This window comes from Euprymna scolopes, chromosome 39, assembly GCF_053919585.1.
Source record: "Euprymna scolopes isolate OS-2025 chromosome 39, ASM5391958v1, whole genome shotgun sequence".
NCBI lineage: Eukaryota > Metazoa > Mollusca > Cephalopoda > Sepiida > Sepiolidae > Euprymna > Euprymna scolopes.
In genome coordinates, this window is record NC_136520.1 from 80,654,441 (window position 1) to 80,676,820 (window position 22,380).

The following is a 22,380-nucleotide window of genomic DNA, read 5'->3' on the forward strand; positions in this document are numbered from 1 at the left end:
AAGCACTGGAGCTGCTAGAGTGAGCTGGAGGCACTGCAGGAGTAAGCTGGAGTCACTGGAAGCTGCAGGAGTGAACTGGAAGAGCTTCAAGAGTAAGCTGAAGTTTCTGGAAGCTGCAGAAGTCTACAAATGTGATCTGATCTAATTTGTACAAATAGCTTGCAAAACGATATGGAGCAGACAATTGCTCCATATATCAGACATCAGTAGATTCTTATAGTCATTAGGAGAGAATGTGCACCATTTCAGGGTTTCCTTCTTGACACCTGTTTTGCATACTGCCCCACCATCCTTCACTGAAAATCAGGTTCCACTTTTCAGAAAACAATAACAATGAATGGAGCTTTTTACCCAAAGAATGATGTCGATAGGTTATATGTGAAAAGAAAAGTGGGAGAATGAGGACTAATAGGTGTAAAATGATGGGTAAAAGAATAAAATAGCCTGAAAGTTTACATTTCCAACTGTAAGGAAAAAAATAAATAAATAAATAAAAATAAATAAATAATAATAATTAAAAAAATGCAGGAGAGTGAACTAGTAAGAAGCAAGGAATTTAAGGCAATAAATGCACAGAAAGCAAAAGACAAGTGGATTGAGAAGAAAATGCAAAGCCAGTTCAGTAGAGATCTACCAGAGGCAGTTGACAAGGAAAAAACCTGGTGATGGTTGTCAGAATGTGGTTGAGACAAAAGCCCTAATATGTGCCACATAGGAGCGAGCACTCAGGACAAATTATGTGAATTATCACATTAATAAAATGACCAAAAGTCCCCTGTGTCAATTGTGTGGGCAGAAAGGCCAGAATGTACATCTTGTCAGTAGTTGTGAGAAGTTAGCTCAAAAAGAATACAAGAGACGGCATGACAATATTGCGAGAAAAGTCCATTGCATTCATATGTAAGAAAAGCGGGTTGGAATGCAATAAAAAAATTTACGAGCATGTTCCAGAAGGGGTGGTGGACAGTGATAATATGACATTATTGTGGCATATAAATATCCAACGTGATAATGTGATTGAAGCAAGGAGACTAGATTTAGTTTTGATGAAAAATAAAAAAAAAACACACAAGACAATAATCATTGATATAGCAGTGTACGCTGATGTGAATATGGAAAAAGAAGAAAAGGAGAAGGTTGAAAAATATCAAGACTTAAAAAAGGAGATAAAAAGATTGTAGAAGTTGAAAAAGGTAGAATTTGTATCTGTTGTGATGGGAGCTCTGGGTTGTGTGACAAAAAGGTTTGACCAGTGGATTGAGAAAATTGTGCTCCATTGTAAGGTTGGAGTACTTCAGACGATCGCCTTGTTGGGAACTATAAGAATCTTGCAGAAAATGCTGGAAGACTGCAAAAAAATGCTGATAGCCTACGGTCATTTATTATGATCTGCCTATCAGCATAAAATCGGCAACAACAACAGCCAGACACAAAATGTGATAACAGTAATAATAATAGAACCAAAAGGAATATGGAACACAAAGAAAATCAATATAATACCAATAAGTGTAGGAGCACTAGGAACAGTCCCAAACAACTTTAAAAATAAATTTAGTAGAAATTGGAATCAAGGGAAAAACTGAGACTATATAACAGAGAGTAATGCTAAACCATCTGAACTCTTAAATGCAAAAACTAAGCCAAATGAGCTACAAATGCTAACTGAACATATGGAAACTGCAACAGAAGTAAAAGAAAAAGATAGAGGAACATCACATGGAACCAAAAAAACTGAAATTGCAAAAATCATAATTTAATCGCACCCCCCCTCCCCAACCAAATGGTGGTGTTGGCATTGACTGGTACCACACCAAGCAGTCGTGAAGGATCAAGGAGGATGGAAAGATCATGGAGAGAAAACACTAACCAGACCTTCACTCGATGAGTGCGAAGAAGACTGGGACCTTGGGGAGGCTTGTTGCCACTGAAATTTCAATGAATACATTGCCAGCGAGAAGGCAATGGCAACAGCCTGTTGTAATAAGGCAAAGACATTTGCAACCGTTATTGAAAGAGGTGGAGAGTACTGGAAATCTGGGGAGACTTGTTGTCACCTAGACTCCAGAGAACACCACTGGTTATTATCAGTGAGTAATCTCTGATGATGACTTGTGTGAGAACTCCTAGTGAGTTGCAAATAATAATGATGCTGATGATTATTATAATAATACTCTCACTCTCTTTCTTTCTCTCTCGTGCGCGCACACCACTTCATAGTGCCTGTGAAGCTGTCTATTTTACTGTCTAGAAAAGGTTCTTTCCAAAACTTGTGTCTTGGAAAAAAGATACAATATACATATTACTTGTTATCAGCTGTAAAAACGTTATTTTTTATGCCACTTTATTAAATTGACTGTTTGTTGCAGATTCTTGTTTGAAAATTATTTCTTAATTTCAGGGAAATTCCTACTGTTTTCTTTTTTTTTTCTTTCCTTTTTAATACTATTTGCTTTGTTTTATGTTTATTTATTTCATGCATTTTATTTTTTTTCTTTCTTATCCATATTTTTTTCTGTGTATAATAGCACAACTGTCTTAACTACCTATATTAATTCTAATTTTATTTATTTACGAATCTGAAAGACATGAACAAAGAATCACAGCAAATCAAAGAAGGGACAGAAAAGGAAATCAGCAAGGAAACACTCAAGAAAACCCCCTGAAAAATGGCTAACTGAAAGAACCAGGCCACAATGGAATACACATGTACTGGTTTAAGAAATTTACAACACTACATGAAAGATTAATTTAGAATCTGAAAAAAATGTATTTATGGAGCAGACGTGCCAGAATGGATGACCAAAGGTAGAACTACACTGGTGCAAAAAGACATGGAAAAAGGAAACATCCCCAGTAATTACCGGCCAATAACATGTTTACTTACAATGTGGAAAATACAGCACAACTGAGGAGACAAATTTATCATTCCCTTCATAATCGCAGACTGCTCCCAGAGGAACAGAAAGGACGTTAGAAAGGAAGAGGAACACATGATCTATTATACATAGATCAAAGAATTCTGAAGGAGGTTAAAAGTAGAAAAAAGAACTTAGCCATGGCATAGATGGACTATAAGAAAGTGTATGATAGGATCCTCAAGCCTGAATAATAGAATGCCTGAGAATGTACAAAATACCAGATAAGATAAATAATTTTATAGAAAATAATGCAATGAGAACGTGGAGACTTGAACTGACAGCTGATGGACAATACATAACTGAAATTAAAATATAAAGAGGAATCCCTCAAGGTAATTCTCTATCACCATTACTGTTCATTATAGTCATGATACCCCTGAACAATATACTAAGAAAATGCCAAGCCAGATACAAGTTCACTAATACAGAAGAAAAAAAAATAAACCACCTAATGTACATGTATGACTTAAAACTGTTTGCAAAAATGAAGATAGTACTACCCAATCAGAGATGAGGGCACTAGGTGAATATGATAGCTACAAATATTTGGGAGTTCTGGAAGCAGACATCATCAAAGCAACAAAAATGAAAGAGAAAATTGAAAGGGAATACCTCAGAAGAATAAGAAAATTCCCTAAAAACTAAATTATATAGTAGAAACCTAATCAAAAGAATAAACACATGGGCAGTGTCAGTAGTAAGATGCTCTGGACTGTTTATAAGCTGGACTAAAGGGGAACTAAGGAATCTCGACAAGAAGACCAGGAAACTCATGACTATGCACAATGCACTACACCCAAAGGATGATACTTACCAACTATGTAAAAAGGAGGAAAAGGACTGGTTTGTATAGAAAACTGTGTAAATAACACAAAAAAACGAATTAGAAAACAACATAATGCAGAGCACTGAAAGAATAATTACTGTAGCAAGAGACATAGAAGAAACAAACAAAATAGAAAAAAAGACAAGGAATAAGACGAAAAAAGAAAAATTGGAAGAGAAACGGCTACACAGAAGATTCATAAAGATGAGGCTAACAAAAACACTTAGAAACAGCTACAAAAAGGAAACCTAGACAGGGAAACTGAATCCCTAATAACAGCTGCACAAGATAACACGATTAGAACCAACCATATCAACACAAAGATTTACAAGACAAAGAGACGAAACAATAAAATGCATAATAAGTGAATGCAGCAAACCAGCCCAAGAAGAATATGAAAATAGACACAATCAAGTGGGGAAGGCAGTACACTGTCAATCAAATTGCATCTTGAACATCCAGACAAATGGTACAAACACAAACTGGCAGCAGTACTGGAAAATGAAAGTCACAAGATCCTCTGGGACATGGATATACAAATGGATAAACCCATTGAGGCAAGAAGACCAGATATCATAATACTTACCAAGAAGGAAAAGTTCTGCCAAATTGTAGATTTTGTTATTCCAACAGACTACAGAGTGAAGATCAAAGAGACGGAGAAGCGGAGCAAATATACGAAACTGGCCAGAGAGCTCAAAGGGATATTGAAAGTGAAGTAAAGATAACACCAGTAATAGTAGGAGCACTAGCAACGATACTAAAAAACTTTGAAAAAAGAATGGGAGAGATTGGAATCAAAGGGATGGCTAAGAAGATACAATGGATAACAATAATGACTACAGAAATATTAAGGAAAACTCTTGAATGTGGAGACTAACATACATGAACTACAAACACAAACTGGACACACAGAAACGGCTACAGATGTAAAAGGCAAAGGAACATCACATAGAATTAACGATCAAATTATAAGATGAAGCACCCCCCCCCCTCCTTTTTTTGTGTGTGTGTCACCATAAACTGGCACCACACCAAATAAATAAGGAGGGTCATAGGGGATGGAAAGACCGAGGAGAGAAAGCATTAACCAGACCTCCGCTGATTGAGTGCAAAGAGGACTGGGATCTTGGGGAGGCTTGTTGCCACTCAAATTCCAGTGAAGACCAATGGTCGTTGCCAATGAGAAATCAATGGTAAGTGGCTCTTGCGATAACAGAAATTCTTTTGCAAAAGTTATCAAAAAGAGGTGGAGAGTACTGGAAATCTGTGGAGACTTGTTGTCACTCAGACTCCAAACCACAAGTTGTTCTCAAAGAGCAATCTTTGATGATGTCTTGTGTGACTACTCCTAGTGAGTGAGTAAGTAGTAAATAATAATAATGATAATAAAAATGGAAAGTAACGGAAAACTCATTTCAGTTTTACTGTTGTATCCATGTTATTTTGCTTTAAATTTGCTCATATTTCATACACCTCTGCATTGGAATCGCCTCTTAGAAATTACATGTTAGGTAATATTTAGGTTCTTGTCCAGAATTTCCCCTATATTAAGAACAAAACTAAAGAAAAATCTGCATAATGTACGTACCGGTAATGAAACGAAAATATCATATTCCATAAATCACAAATTTATCAAGTAGTTTTATTTTTATGAAGAAAATCATTTTTAAGCATTTACTGGGTATTTGTAGATATTGCAATATGAATCTAGTATGAATTATTGTTGAGTTATCTCCCTTTGTTTCTTTACATTTTTTTTTTAAAATAGAGGCGAAGCAGTTACTCCTCGAATACTCATTTGATTTTTTTATTCAAGAGTAAAAATATTTGATCAATTTATATGAGTTTTGGACTACATTATTTTCATTCTGTCATTGATACATACATTATACAGATTATTCTTCATTTTTGTATGTTTAATATTAGGGGAATTCTGGACAAGAACACAATATTGCTTTTTTTTTCAATTTTATTGTGAAAACAAAACGAGTGATGAAACGGATGTAAAATTACAATAACAAACTTTTCTTTATTACAATTTATAATTTAAAAAACGTTTTTTTTCCCTAGATTAAAAATTTAGAATTTACTTTTTTTATAAGGACTAGTGCTGTCGTATGCAATACAATATCTTCCCGAAGAGGCATCAACAAAATAAAAATGGATGAAAAAAATAAAATATATAAATAAAAAAATGGATGACAAAAAAAAAAAAAAATCAAATATACAAATAAAAATGGCTGAAAAAAATTAAATATACAACAAATAAATGTTACCAAAAGTAATAGAAATCATTCTTTTATCTACCTGGATAAGTTTTTTTGTGTTTTATCTTATTTTAATGCATTTATTTACTTGTAAGTAAAACTAGTGTAAATTCTGCTGAATTTTAGATGAAAAAAAAGAAAAAAACATTCATTATAGTCATTTGGACTTGATAATTACTCAAAAATCGAAAATTAAAAAAAAATACTGGTAGAAACCCATCCAATAAATGTCATCAATTGTGCAAAAATATAATGTTATATCAATATTTTATTTCATTTACAAATTTTGAATATTTATACTAGCAAACATACCCAACAATATTTACCATTAAATTCATTTTGCAAAAATGTTTAAGAAAAATTGAACAAACAATTTAAGATGAAAATATTTTTAATAAAATCAAAAGTACAACATGTGATTTACATATCTGGAATGGACCATCATGTATTAGTATCAGCATATGCTGCTTCTATAGCAATTACGTTGTTTCACATTCATTTGCAGTTGGAAATAGAGCTTACTCCCAGGCCAGAGTGTCATGATTGACCTTGTAGTTTCTGTAACTGATCTTTTAGGGCGAGGGCTTTTTTGTAGTTTTCACGGAGTCGTTCACCATGCTAAAAAAAAAAAAAAAAATCTATTATATAAAGGGCAATTGTGTATTTGTATATTGAGCTAAAAATCAAAAACTACAAAACAAACATCCACAAAGTTGACATATTCTTGATCAGCATTATGCTGGAAGAATATTTAAAATTAAAAAAAAATGATTCATTCTCTTTGGTCAACTGAACAGTGTTTCATTAGGGGTGACGTTTTTTCTGTGTTATTATGTACTTATCTGATAAGGAAATGCTGACTCATTACTCAAGGAATCTAATAAATAAAAGGGAAAATGTGTGTAAGTTTGTGTGTTGGACAGACGCATCGGACTGTGACAAAATTAGTATCGTTAGAAAGATCAATCTCTTGGATGAAAAATATCTAAAAATTGTCCAAAAAGATTAATTCTGTGCTGGTCAACTGGGCCGTTTTTTGCAAGACGCGATCACTTTTTGCATCAACATTTCTGCATAAAAATTGGTCAGTCATCTCGTAAGATGTATAGCAACAACATACTGAATTTTCAAGAGTCTACGACAATTTTAAATGCCTGTACACAAAATCTGGAAACTTATTGTAACTGCTAAAATCAGTTAATTTTTTAACTATTTCATATCCATCTGACGATAGCTCAAACAGTAATGACTAAGAATATAGCACTATGTTTTGGTTTCAATTCTGGCACATAACTCATTTTTGTTTTACTTTTCAAATCATTACTATACACATTGGGTACAGTACAATATATAATAATCAATAGAATATTGACTCTATAATAATAAATAAGAAATCTGCATAAATTAAAATATCATATTTAAGCATATTTTATGACCAGGCAACACTAGACGGCCAGCTAGCATATTATATTATATTGAAAATATTTACATTGTTGGAAAGAGGCTAAAATAATATTTCAATGATTTAACTGAGTTATAAAAGAAATTTTACTTTAATTAATGTGGTGATTTTAATTTAAGTTGTTTAAACATGTGGTCCCCTGCTGACAACATTGCAGATTCTAACGTTGTTTGCAATAGTCTTATTTTCCTTTGTCTCCTTTCTTTTTGTCGTCATCTCTTATGCATTGGCGACTGCTGAGGTGGTGCATTGGCTCACAAGAATAATAAAATGAAACAAAAGAAAACATCAACACATTTCATATTAGTTGGTGTGGTGTAGCCACAGTGAACGTTGGTAGTTTTTTTGTCAGCCAAAAACAACTCGCAACACAAAATTTGTTTGTTACAAAAATATAAAAATATTTCATTCATTGCCTCATGTGCACACTCCCAAGCTGTAAATGGCGGGGGGAAGCAGGAAGGTGAGGTTTTAACAGCAGCATCAGTTTTGACAGCTGTACACCCATCGCCTAGTGCATTTTGACTACTGACTGTCATGTGTGTGTGCATGTGTGTGCACAGTCTCAACACGTGATATAACAATAAGATATTTTGGCAATTTTGAAGTGGTCCTTCACGTACTTACTCACTATCTTTCTAGAAAGAATTTTAATTAAAAAATATCAGGGAAATGAATTTCGACAATAATAAGCTGCGTTTTGATGTTTGATGAAACAAACGAAAATGCATTCAAAAATTAAAAAAATAAAACAAGATAACATTTCTCTTTCACCAAACAAATTTCCAATTATTTCAACGCTTTTCATTATTTTTTGCTCCAATTTGTGACCAATGAAACAAAAGAAAACATAGACTTCAACACATTCCGTATATATTGGTTGGTGTGGTGTAGCCGCAGTGAACACTAGTAGTTTTTTGTCAGCCAGAAAACAACTCGCAACACAAAATTCGTTTGTTATAAAAATCTATCCTCCTATAATATTGTATTTTTTTGGTATATTTATAGTCATATTAAAAACCTCTTTTTTGTTTATTTAAAAAGAAAATACAACTTTTTTATATATGGATCGTGGAATTGCATTCATCTAGAAAAGACTTAGCTAATTTGCATATTCTTTTAAACATTCATTTTAATTAATTCCCTATTAGTTTTCTTGATTTTCTTATGAGATGATCATCTTTAGATAATTATTATGTGTAATTATATTCATGCAGATGTTTTACATGATTTATACTTGTGTAATAGTTGTGTAAAAAGGTTATAGTAAACACAAACCTCTTTCTATGTATTTATGCATACACATATATATTTGTTTAAAAAATGTTGCCTGCCAAACTTCTCTGTCAGTCTGAAGGTCGAACAATAGCATTATGAATATGCATGCGTAACGTAATAGCTTCTTTCTTAGAAGTGCATGCCTGTGGAACTCTGTTCCGGTTGCCTGTTTCCCACCTGACTACAATCTGGATGTCTTCAAGTTCAATGTAAACAAATCCCTGATGAACCGCCCCCTTAAGTAAGACACTTTATCAAATCTCCAATACTAACATACTGTACACGCAATAACCCTTATACCCGAGTGGCTTCCAGGCCTTGATAAGTGGTGACTACCTTGTAAAAAAAAAAAAAAATAGCTATTGGTTCATGTTTTAATTTTTAGTCTTGCAGCAAACATGTCTTCATAGCTCCAAAATTAACATCAAAGGAAAAAGCAAATCGTAAACTAAATGTTTTGGTTTTGATTCTCAGTGGTGGCGTACAAGTCATTTTTTTTTTAACTTTTTAAATCATTACTATATATTGGGTCGTAATAATAAATAAAAAATCTGCATTAATCAAAATATCATATTTAAGCGTATTTTACAACCGGACAATGCCGGGCAGCCGACTAGTATTATTATATTTCTTGTCTTGTATTTTGTCTTTGTCTTTTTATCATCAATTAGCTTTGTCTTCTTTTTCTTGTTGATTAGTTTTGTCTTCTTTTTCTTGTCAATTAGTTTTGTCTTTTTATTGTCAGTTTGTTTCAATGTTTTCCAACAGATAATAAGAATTAAATTGTGAAAGAAGAGTGAACAGGTGAAGTTGGCTCGTATAAAAAAAATTAAAACGCAATGTTGAATTTCTGACACAGACCTGACATGTCATGCAAATAAGCATGAAAAAATAAATCTCACCTTTGCAAGTCTCAAAGTCAAACACCATTTATCCAAATCATTCTTAGAATTGAAAGCCAAGAATTTTAAATCTTCAAATCCACAGCCTCTTTGGCTATGCATCTGTAAATTAAAAAAACACAAAATGCTGCAATTAAAATATCTGTCACATGGAGAATCTTCAGGAAGCTGTTCCCAGTGGTCTCAGCATTCATTAAAATATTTCTTTGTAAACCTTTTATTTTCATTGTTTTTCTTTTCCAGGCAAGAGGGAGTATTAATAATAAGTACTGATAAATGCTGCAATAATATTTAACAATAACATAAATGTTGACTCACATTTCAGGAATAATTTAAGAAGCATGCAAACCTGCCTGACTACGAAACTACTATTCTTGACTTCCAATGACTGTACATAGTCTTTTTCTTCCCCCTGAAGATGAGATATACCTTGAAAATTTGAGAACTTAACACTACAAATCATGTTGGTAAATAAATATTTTATACTTGAAAATTATTGAAATTTTTAAATAATTGTCATTATTCCTTTTACCTACCTTGTCTTCTACCTAACAGTGGTTTTCTATAAGACTGCATTATCATAGCCTTCAAACACAACTATATATATATATATATATATATATATATATATATATATATATATATATACACACATTGCATATATTTTGGAAACAAATTATTGTCGAGTGTCAAGGTAAGTTTGGTTAAATATGACAGTTTTCTTTTTACTTGATTTTTCTATTAAGTTTCTTGATTTGATGAGCATTTCTTTTGGTCTTAGGTGGTAAATTGTGTAATATGTAACTGAGTGAATTTGTGTCGACCATTTTTTCTCAAACGTTTTCGATCTGTGATTGTCATCAGGAGCAATTTTGATGTGGCTAAAGAGGCTTTTTTCAGTTGCATTTATATAGCTAAATTATTAATTTGTTTTATTTTATTTTGATTTTATTTATTTGTTTACTTTTATTTATTCAGGTAGTTTGACTAAGTTGTTTGTTAGGGAGGGAAAGATGAAGAAGGATGTGGTAGAGTATTTTTTAATTTTAAAAAATTTTATTACTATAACTTTATATATACGAATATGATTACTTCATTTAATCGCATAAATTAATATACGAAGATATAATTTTATACGTAAATTTTTCAGTATTTACTTCAACAGTGCTCAATAAATTGCTAGAGCTAGGTAGTAAGTTATGGAAATAAATATCGCAATTAAGCTACATAGAATATTCCGCTTTTCATTCTCATGAGAATTCGTCAGGCAACTTACTATATATATATATATATTCCGACGAGTTATTTACGGGAATCACCTTCATGGTCGAGTAGGAGAACTGCCGACTGTCAACACGACGGTTCTAGGCTCAATCCTTGGCTAGGGAGCGATGCTAGTCTAGCGGCACTGATGAGTTGTGATAAAACAAAACAGGACTGTATGTCGATGACTACAAATATATTTTAAGCCCCCCCCCCCCTTTGGGTAGAGCACTGTCGTAAATAATCTCAGCCGCTACTTAATTGGCTGAAAAATTCAAAGCTCGTTGTTTGTTTACAAACAGACGATTTGAGCACTATAAAAGTGGTGGCGGGTGTCCATTTAAATAGACATTACGACGAGTAATTTACGGGCGTTGCCTTCATGGTCGAGTGGGAGAACTGCCGACTGTCAACACGACGGTTCTAGGCTCAATCCTTGGCTAGGGAGCGATACTAGTCTAGCGGCACTGTATGTCGATGACTACAAATATATATATATATATATATAGTGTTATAATGGAATAAATCCAGAGGAAATCCGGGTATGAGAGCTCAATGTGGTAAACAGAGCAATAAGATAAAAAATATAACACGGAAATTACATAATTGTCGATGCAATAATTTATTTCAACCTTATGGTATTTTCAAGCATCTAAATCAGACAATTACATTTTTGATACTGAAAAAAAGGAAAGAAAAGATCGGGCTTCGACCCTCAAAAAACCAGAGGTGGTGGTAGTAGCAATTCACTTAATACATTTTATAGAGAGGGTGGTAGGGATTTAAAAAAATAAAAATTAAAAATAACAAATAAAAATATTAGATTAGACACTTATAAGCGGCAGCTCGATGTAACCATAGATACACACTCACACACACACTCACACACACACACACGCAACACATACACCTACACCCACATACACACACACGCCTCTAAAATGTACGTTCTGACATGTAAATGCCTCGACACGCGTTTACTAACCTAGGAAGAAAGGGGCGAAAGTATACGGATATATAGTGAAAGAAATAGAACAGCGCATAATGGAAAAAAGAAGAAAAAAAGAGGAAGAAAAAAAGGAGACAGTGATCAAATGTTAACTGTCATATTAGTCTAGAAACTCTGAGAAAGATAAGGGAAATAAACTGGATGTTATACGCGCGTCCTATAGTTAATTGAGTCATGGAAAGTAGGTCTATTAAAAGATAAATAAAAAATAATAAAAGTAAGAAAATAAAAATAAAAAGAATATTATATACAAAGTTTTAAAACTATCTGTATGTTATTATGTAAAAATTAGTTAGAAATAAATATTATCTTATAATTCATTTAAATATTGTATTTGTAATATAATACTATGAATTTAAAAAAATTGAGTCTTATGTATTTAATATTTTATATATTTTCATGTAAATAATTTTATTGGTGATTATAGCGGTCGTTGTAATTAATATTTCAATTCTTAATTGATTAAGAAGTGGAAAATTGTAATATTGGCCGCCCCCAATTCGATAGGACGTATCTAGTTTCGGTTAATATATACTTTTATTCACTCCGTACAACAAAATTATTCTCATGCACGTATAAAGAAATAAGTAAAATAATTATATTTTTGTGTTGATTTGTATCAAATCTAATAATATCTAGTTTTAGTATTTGGTCTTTTTGACTTAACTCAGTTTAATAACTAATGTATTATCTGCAGAGAAAAATTATTTTCTTCTAGTAATCTTAATCTCTGTCAGAAATCATTTTGCTACTTAATTTTAGTGTTAGTGATTAATATATTTCTTATTTCAGCTGACTTTAGTTTTTATTATGAGAGGTAATATGGCGTTGAATCACACTGTTTTCTGATAAGTGATGTGCAAGATCCCTGGAGAGGGTTTTCATCATATGGACAATATGAATTTGTAGATTGGTTAGGAAGATATTTTTCAAATGGACAAGAGAATTTGTATATTACATTTATTTGGCTGTGTGTGGCATTAATATTATTTTTGTTAGTGTTGGGGTTAGTGTTTGTATGAATAGACTTTATAAAAAGTTTATGTCTTGACTGGCTATTTTGTTAGGAAAATATTTGTTTATTAGAGTCTGTTTTATGATTGTTAGTTCTTTGTAGAATATTTTCTTGGATGAGGAAATATTGTATATGAGTTAAATCAGGTTTTTATTAGGGCTGTTTTGTATTTTTCTGGGCATTAAGGAGGTTAGAATTGTTCTTGGTGAATTTTAATATATATATTGAGGTTATATATTGTGTATGATTGTTAGAGCCTATTAGTATGTTTAATAATGGGATTTTATTGAAGATTCCTCCCAGTACACCATAGTGAGTCTTCAACTAGAGCAGGTAATTGATCAATTTGATTGAAAAATGGGAAATTTCAATGACAAAAATGTTTAAGAGGGTGAAACATTCATTGATCCTCACCAAATCCCAGGAAATGTCAGATTTTCCTGTTAGTATATATATATATATATATTTCCCCAAAACCTCTGGCCTTGATGGCGGGGAGACTAAAACTTGTTACTATGGTTTCAAATGATCTGAAATAATAGCAAGGGGAGACTTGATTCCAAATATTTCTCATATGTTATATCTCCCCTTTTTGGTTTTCATGCATAAAGTAAATTTCACAGTGTATAAGGACTATTTGATATTGGAGATATTCATAATCATATCCTATTTCCAAAAGAGGGGAGATATAACTCATGAGAAATATTTGAAATCAAGTCTCCCTTTGCTGTTACTCTAATTAAATGAAATTATATATTGAAATGCTCAGATCTTTGGTTACATGGGACGAAACTACATAAAAATTTGCAAGCTTTTTGAAGATTATAATACTATTCTGTGGTTAAAATTAATATTTATATTTTCAAACCAATAAAAAAATGCCTAAATTTGCCTACATTTGGATTTATAGTGTCCTGGCAAGCCAGCTTAAGTTTTGCTCCTTTGGATGAATTATGCTCAGGGTTTTCTTTTACTTGGTTGTCTCCCCTGTGTCCTTGCCAGGCCACTAATATATATATATATATATATTTTTTTTTTTTTTTATTACATTTTCACCCCAAACAAGGCAAATTGCCACTTTGGTGTAGGGGGCTACTATCAGGGGCAACAACTACTGGGGTACTATGTAGGGATTTGGGCAGCAAGGTGTCGGTTCACGTTACACTTGAACTTCTGCACGTCAGTACTATTGGGGAAGCAGGGACCTGGAATGGAATTCCAGAGTCTTGCGGTTCTGGGGAAGAAACTATTGGAGTAAAAAGATCTTTTACATCTAGGGATCTCTACAGTGTGGGGGTGGGATCTAGTAATCTATCGGGTTTGTCGAGGGTGCTCGCGTCGTGGGGGCACAAGTGATTGCAGTTCGTCAGAGCATTCACCACTAAAATACTTGTAGAAAAGGCAGAGGGATGCAACATTTCGTCGATGGGACAGAGGCTGAAGCTTAGATGCCAGTTCAGGGCCTATCAGGTTTGCGACTCTCTTTTGAACCTTGTCAAGGAGCGAGAGACTAGTAGCAGATGCACCAGCCCAGATGTGGCAGCAATACTCCATACATGGGCGAATGGTGGCCTTATAGAGGTACAGGATACTTTCGGGTGTTAGTAGTTTTCTAGCACGGTAGAGAGAGCCTACCTTTCTTGCAGCGGCCCTGGCAATGCCTTCAATGTAATTGTTCCAACTCATGTTTCCTGTGAACGTTAGGCCAAGGAGTTTGAAAAATGGACTCTCAGATAAAGAGTCGTTGGCCATTGCTATAGGTGGTAGAGAGGGTTTCTTGTAATTATTGAATGAAACTAGTTTAGTCTTGGCAGCATTGAACGCGACCAACCACTTTTGTCCCCATTCCACTACAGATTGGAGGTCTTCCTCTAGTGTTTCTGCCATTTCTTTAGAAATGTGTTCATTCGTCTTCCTGTCGTGTCTGCCATAGAGTGTAGTGTCATCAGCATATATACCCATCTCAGAGGCAATGTTGTCGGGGAGGTCATTTATGAATATCAGGAACAATAGAGGTCCAAGGATAGAACCCTGGGGCACTCCCGCATTTATATCATATTGTTTAGATGTGCGACCGTCGAGGACTACCTGGATTTTTCTCTTATCTAAGAAGGATTTAATTATGTTAAGTATTCTACCAGTGATACCGTATGATCTGATTTTACTGAGGAGACCCTCATGCCATACCCTGTCAAAAGCCTTAGATATATCTAGAGCTACCGCTCTGCCTTCCCCCGCTTTGTCCAGTGAATGGTATATACGTTCAGAGATCACAGTGAGGATGTCTGCTGTGGAACGGGCTTGTCTAAATCCATATTGTTTGTCAGTCAGTACTTTAGCATCTGTAAGATGATGGACTAGAGCATGGTTAATTATGGTCTCAAATATTTTGGCAAAAAGTGGGAGGAGGCTAATGGGGCGATAATTTGATGGGTCTGTCCTTTCGCCAGAATTCTTGAATACTGGTACAACAGAAGCAGTTTTCCAACAGCCCGGAAAGCAAGCTTCATTAAGACATTTGTTGTAGAGTTTGGAGAGAACTGGAGCTACTTCGGCTGAGCACTTTTTTAATAGCACAGCTGGGATAAGATCGGGTCCACATGCTTTTGAGGTGTCAAGGTTTTTTATGATAGCATGCACCTGAGCAGGGGTGGTTTTCAGATCGTCTAGTGTGGCGTCTGTCCGCATAGGAAAGTCAGGTAGGGGGTGGTTGGAAGGGTCCAGTGTGGAGTTTGAGGCAAACCGACTGGCAAGCATGTTAGCCTTGTCGGTTGCTGAGGAGACAACCTCGTGATTGTTGGTTAGTGGGGGAATTGTTGATTGCCCATTATTTACTACACTGTTGTAGATTTTCCAGAAGTCTCGAGTTCCTAGTTTTTGTGCTTCGATGCGCTTTTTAGTGGTTTCCGTAAATTCTCTCTTAGTTGTCGCTATTTCTTTCTTAACGTTATTTCTAGCTTCTATATACTTCAGTCTGTTTGAACTGGACTTATGTCGGTTAAACCTACGGTATGCATGCTGCTTTTGAGTAATGGCAGTTGCACAAGTCGACGTAAACCATTGGGGAGAGTGGGGCTTACTATAAAATTTCCGCATGGGAACATGCGCTTCGATTGCAGTTTTGAACCAGTCAGTGGTCTCGTTTGCACATTGTTCAGCAGGGAGAGAGAAAATATTTTTCCATGGAGCATCTCTAATTAGTTCCCTGATGGCTTCCCAGTCAGCCTTATTATAATATCTCGTTGTTTTGAGCACTGGCTCTTCAGTTTTGGGTCTAGAGTTTAGGGCGATTTCAACCATTATCACTGCATGATCAGCGTTCCCGAGTGGGCTGTGGGCCTTCGTTATGCAGTCATCGGGAACTGTGGTCAAAAACAGATCTAGAAGTGATGCGTGTTGTTCTTCCTGGTCAGGGAAACGGGTTGGAAACGTAACAATTTGTGATAGGGAGTGAGATATAGCGAAGCTATGGGTTGTGCTGCCCGCTGCATCTGTGTGAGTAGAGAATCCAAGCCAGTTTTTGTGGTGGACATTAAAGTCACCAAACACATGTATTTGTGCGCTAGTGTCGAGGGACAGTGCCGTGTCTATGCTGTCAGATACTTTGTTTATTATGGAGCAGTCCTGAGTCGAGGGAGAGCGGTAGAGAAAATAATAGTAGCTAATACTGTGTTGCACGTTTAGTCTAAAGCACATAAAGGCTTGATCCTCTGTTTCTAGGTTTGTTTCTCTAGTCAAGGGAAGGGTATTACGAATGTAAACTCCAAGTCCGTGCATATGTCTGTCAGAGTCCTTACGGCAGAGTGGGAGATATCCAGGCATGTTAAAGTGGTTAGAGGGAATGGAGGAGTGTAGGTTAGTCTCACTTAGTGCTAAGATATCCGGGGTATTTGTTAAGAGAAATGCTTCAACATCAGCTAAGTTAGTTCTAAGCCCACGGATATTTGTGAATGAGAGCCTCAAGGGAGGAGGCAAGTTGAATTTGTTTGTCCCTAATCCTAGTTTAAGCTTATTTTTAGATTGTACTGTCGTCATATTTTTTTTTTAAGAGTTTCGGTAAGGGGGAGCTAAACAAGAGGTTATGCGGAGCTTCAGACATGCATCACAAGTAGACCATCAGCTGACCTTTCTCCAATTAGGATTGTGGCATCAGGAAAGCCCACCGGGGATGAGTGCAGGGTCCCTTTCCATGCGCGTCATGGCACTGCAAACAACCCGATATATATACGTAAATTGAATTAAATCACAACCTACATGAATAGAAATTCACTTTTTTGGCGTTAAGCTCTTACAGCTGTTTTGTGAAAGGATGTACAAAAAAACGCCAAAAAAGTGAATTTCTATTCATGGAGGTTGTGTTTTTATTCAATTTACGTATATATGCTCTGAAAACTCTTTTGAAAATTCATTGAGCTGAGATTACAATTGAGTTGGTATTATAGACAATTATATTCTAAACTTGCGACAGAAAGGAATTGTTGACAAAATAAAATAATATATATATATATATATATATATATATATATATTACTAGAAGGATACCTGTCACAGAATAGGCAAAATTAATTCTCTGAACAGAACAGTTTTGCATCACTTTCACAGTAATTAAAATCAGGATGTAATGAATCAAAATCTTATATCTAGAATCCTTATTCTAATCAAAATCCATTACAAGATTTGTATTCTAGGAAATGTCTAAACTTTAAGGCTTAAGTTGAAGATATCTTAAGAAAAATTGAAATTTACGGAATTATGATTAATTGGTGTCTAATGACTGGATAAAATTCAATGCAAATCTGCTATATTTAGAATTTTTAATCAAAGATCATGTCCATATTATATTCTCCTAAATCCTCCTTTAAAATACTTCAAAGAAACTGAAAGTAATTTGTTTTGAATCTCATCTGATGTTGCTGTTGTGTTGAACATAAAATTCAAACTAATATATAATTTATTAGCTTTTGGGTTAGGATTAATATATAGCATCTGTTCTGTCCAAAGATGGTAGAGTAATATTGATGCATGCGTGCCAGACATTGACAGAATGGTTATATGCCTCAAACTTCTACAAAGATTTTGAAGAAAGAATTACATAATCAAATATATTGTGAAACTACATAAACCAGACTACTTAAATATGTTTCAATTTTGCAAAAGAGTACTGCAATAATATCATGGTCTGTGTTTGTGCCGGATATCTATAAAATGGATATATGTTTCAAACTTCTACAAAGGAAGTTTTTTACCATGGTAGACGGAGCCAAGTTTCTTTGCAATAGCCATGATAGTATTTTTCATAGCCAACAAAAATAAAGAAAATTTTAAAACAAAGGGATAAGTCTTGTACATATCTTACCTTGATTGCAATACAAAAGTCTGTCGGACATTTCACAAGGTGAAAATGATGCTTAACTGTGTAGACTTCCATGTTGTCATATTTGCATAATGGCTTCAGGTTTTTAGGATCCTTTATTTAAAATAGAAAGCAAAATAATATCATAAATTACCATACCAATGAAACAAGATTATTAATTATAAAATAAAAAATGTACTAGACTTTTTAGCCCAATAAAAACGGGCACATGTTTTAGCCACTTTACTGAGAAATAGTATTTTATGGTGGTACTTATTTTTACATTAAATATTAAACCCTATTAATCCCTAACTGTGTATCAAATGAATACCATAATACTTAATTTGCTGCATTTTACCATAACAAACTTCATCTAAAATTTCAATCAGTTCAGCCTAGTAGTTTCCGAGAAAAATCGGGACTTAAATACAAATCCCTATTAATTCCAAAACTGTATGGACAGACAGACTAAAAGAAATATAATATAGATATATGTGGCTTTATTTGGATTTCCATGTGCAGACCATGTTACCATCTTGAATAGATTCTTTTTACACTATTAGTTTTACATTGACCTTTATAAATTGTAAAACACCTATTTTGGGGGGACTGCAGATTTATTTAGTCTACATTGTCCATAGCTTTGTTTATCAATGTTCTCTAAGAACAAGTGAAATAAGCTAATGTACTCCTGACTTTTATTTAATTTCATAAATGTAATATTACAAAATACACACAATATATTATTGGTTTTTGTAATATAGACGAATTCATATTTTATTAACAATCATGAGGAATATATCTAGAGATGTCTGTTCACATTAATTTTAACTTTGCGTGTTTATACAGGGTGAAATGATAAAAGTGTCACCCTAAAGAAAACAACACTACAACTTTATTTGAAACCTTTTATTGAAAAAATCAATTCAGGTAACTTGCTTATGTAGTAGAGCTGACATCTATTCAATGTAGCTGCCTTCAATCTCAATCACCGCCTCAATATCGGTCCAGAACTGAGAGCATGCCTTTTCCATAAGCGATCAGGCTGGCTTTGGTGTTGTGGGAGGTCATGTTGGTGATGTTCTTGACGTATGACCAAACAAAATACTCCAGTGGGTTCAATTTGGGGAAGAGGGGGGGCAGTGAGAGAAGGGTACAAAGTTGTAGCACTCCTTCTGAAGCCAAGCCTAGGTCTCTTTGGACTGGCGACGAATCCTGCTGCCACACCCAGAGTCCACCTGATTACACCAGAGGATCAACACACTCTTCAACACATCCAGGTACACTTTGGTGTTGACTTTCAAGCCAACTTTGAAGATATGAGGTGGCATGATGTGGCCCTAACTTCAAACCACGCCAAACACCATAACCATGGCCAGAAACTTTGTTTTCATCTTACTGGGCACGTCCCTGTTATTTGTGGCACTCCAGCAATGGTCCTGCTGTCATAACTTGAATCGGTAGAGAGCATGATTTGTACAACAGCACATCCCTGATCTCGATTGTTGAAATTGTGTCACTTTCAGACATGATAGAAGGCTCCTATTGCTCTTGGGATTTGTACACAACTGGCCAACTAGTAGATGGTCTGCAACAAAAAAAGAAAACTGGTTTTCATCAAACAGAAATGAAATCATACCAACATTTATAGGTTGTCAATTTTATCGTTTCACCCTGTATAGTCAGAGAAGCAAGAAAATAGGAGTGAATTCCAAAGTCTAGCAGTTTGAGGGAAAAAATTATTAGAGTAGAAGGCTTTCTGGCATCTAGGGACCTCTAAAGTGAAGGGGCAGGATTTTGCTGTTGAACGGGTATTTTTTGGGTATATACGCTGAGTTTATCAGAGCACATTTCATTAAAGTACTTGTAAAAAAGATACAGAGATGCAACACTGTGGTGATAAGACAGGAGTTGGAGATTGCTTGATAGTGTGAGACCTATTAGATTGGAGACTTTTTTGGACCCTGTCTTAGAAGGAGAGACGAGTGGTAGATGCTCTGTTCAGATGTGACAACAAAATTTAATGCATGGGCGAATGGTGGCTTTGTAGAGATACAAGATACTGTCAAATGTGAGTAATTTTCTAGCACAGTAAAGGGAGCCCACCTACTTTGCAGCAGCTTTGGCAATGTTCTTAATATATTTGTTCAATTCATGTTGCCTGTGAATGTTAACCTGAGAAATTTGACAGATGAGCTCTCAGCTAGGGTGATATTAATCATGGCTATCAGTGGTTGAGAACGTTTCTTGTAATTGTTAAAGGAAAGAAGATAAATTTTAGTAGCATTAAATTTTACCATCCATTTACAGCCCCATTCCACTACAGAGTGGAGGTCGTTTCCTAAGGTTTTTGCCATTGCCTTAAATATGTGTACATTCATTGTTTCCTCATAAGAATGTATACCCATCCCGGACACAATTTTATCAGGGAGGTTGTTTATGAATATCAAGAATAAAGGTCCAAGGATTGCCTCCTGAGGCACTCCTGCATTTATATCATGTTGTTTAGATGTACATCCATTGAAGACAATCTGGATGTTTTTTTCTCATCTAAGATCTAATCACTAATATGTTAGTATTTATATTGTTCTCTATCACAAATATGTTAGAAAAGAAGAAGAAAGAACATTTACATAAAGCCCTGCAACCTATGTCACTCTCTACCCCTCTCTCTGTCATCTATAGACAATACATAAGGTGTGGAGAAAAAGGACAGATAACGTGACACATTATGCATGATTCACTCTCCTCCTTCTCTCTACACAATTTTTTTTTCTATTATCTCGTAGTTTTCACTTCCTCTTTTTATTGACTTAAACAATAAAATTACCATTTAATTATTTTATTTGTTTTTTTCATAATTCACATTTTGCTCTCAGCACATCAGAAGATGCATTAATCGCTTGAAACAAGAGAAATTAGAAAGACATGAATTATTCCATTGTATTGAGTGTGTAATGGAATCATTGAATGTTGTTTATCACGCCAAAAAAAAAGGAACATTTAGAAATAAACAACAAATAAAGAAATGCTCACTAAATGTGTAACTTACAAACCGGGTGAATTTATTATGGACAACGAATACAAAACATGTTCACAAGAAAGTCAGGAGGTTTAACATGTCCATTTAGTTTAGCACTCCAGGTGTGTGAGAGAGAGAGAAAGGAAAAAGGAAGTCGATATTGCCACCTGTGGACTGAAATATGCAACTGCTAGAGCGATAACCATATATGTTTAAAACTTGAGTGTTGTGCACTGTGTCCATGTGTGCGCTGCGTGCAAACTAGGCTGGATAACAGTTTGACAATACGTCTGTAAAAGTGAAATATATATATATACTAGCATGGGTGCCTGGCATTGCCTGGGTGTTTGTCGGTGTGTGTGTGTAGGGAAAAAAAAAGTTTTGGTAGGTAGGTAGGCTCGAACCCAAAGCCTTGGGGTGAAGGCGGAAAAGTGAAAGAAAACTTGATAACTTACCGCGACACTATGAGAGCAGAGAAGTGAAAATGGTTGAAATTAAATGATTAAAAAGTTAAGTGACAGGTGTGCAAATTTAATGAGGTCAAACATCACAAGATAGGGGAATGGAATCCTACACTTAACTTTGGCTGCAAGCCAGTTTCTGCATATTTGTTTGTTTCCTCAAGATGTTGGGGAAAACCAGCTCCCCATAAAAAGGGGAGTGTTCAAATGAATAGCAATTGTCTGATATGATGGGTTTTCCCCACATTGATCAAAGCTCATTGCTTTCTGGACATCCCTGCCATGAGTGCCGGGGAGACGCATTTGCTCCAAATTTAGTTTCACTTTTCTTTTTTTTTTATACGGAAAAGCCCAACAAACACACGGATAGTAAGAAATAGCGCAAAAATAGCATGTAAAAGTCGCTCAAATAAAAGATAGATGCAACCTCCTTTCGTAAATCGGAGATATTATAATCTAGGGAGTATATAAAAAGTGCTAAGGAACAGCCCTCTCCCACCTCCAAAAGCCTTTGCCGGACATATACAAAAAACGCACACACTAATACACATTTTCCCTTTTATATTATAGATATATATACATGCACATATTCACAACATTG

The 22,380-nt window shown here is 34.7% G+C and overlaps 1 protein-coding gene across 2 annotated transcripts in view; it reads right to left on the reverse strand.

The window, feature by feature from the left end:
• Positions 1 to 6,387: 6,387 nt before the first annotated feature.
• Positions 6,388 to 22,380, reverse strand: part of LOC145263891 (amyloid beta A4 precursor protein-binding family B member 1-interacting protein-like) — a 50,940-nt gene continuing 34,947 nt past the window's right edge. For both annotated transcript variants that reach the window (XM_080120972.1, XM_080120971.1), the window contains exons 8-10: positions 18,300 to 18,410; positions 9,657 to 9,758; positions 6,388 to 6,632 (exon numbers count right to left, since the gene is read on the reverse strand). In XM_080120972.1, the coding sequence (XP_079977098.1) occupies positions 6,552 to 6,632; positions 9,657 to 9,758; positions 18,300 to 18,410 (294 nt within the window). In that variant the 3' untranslated portion in view covers positions 6,388 to 6,551. The remainder of the gene's footprint in view (positions 6,633 to 9,656; positions 9,759 to 18,299; positions 18,411 to 22,380) is intronic.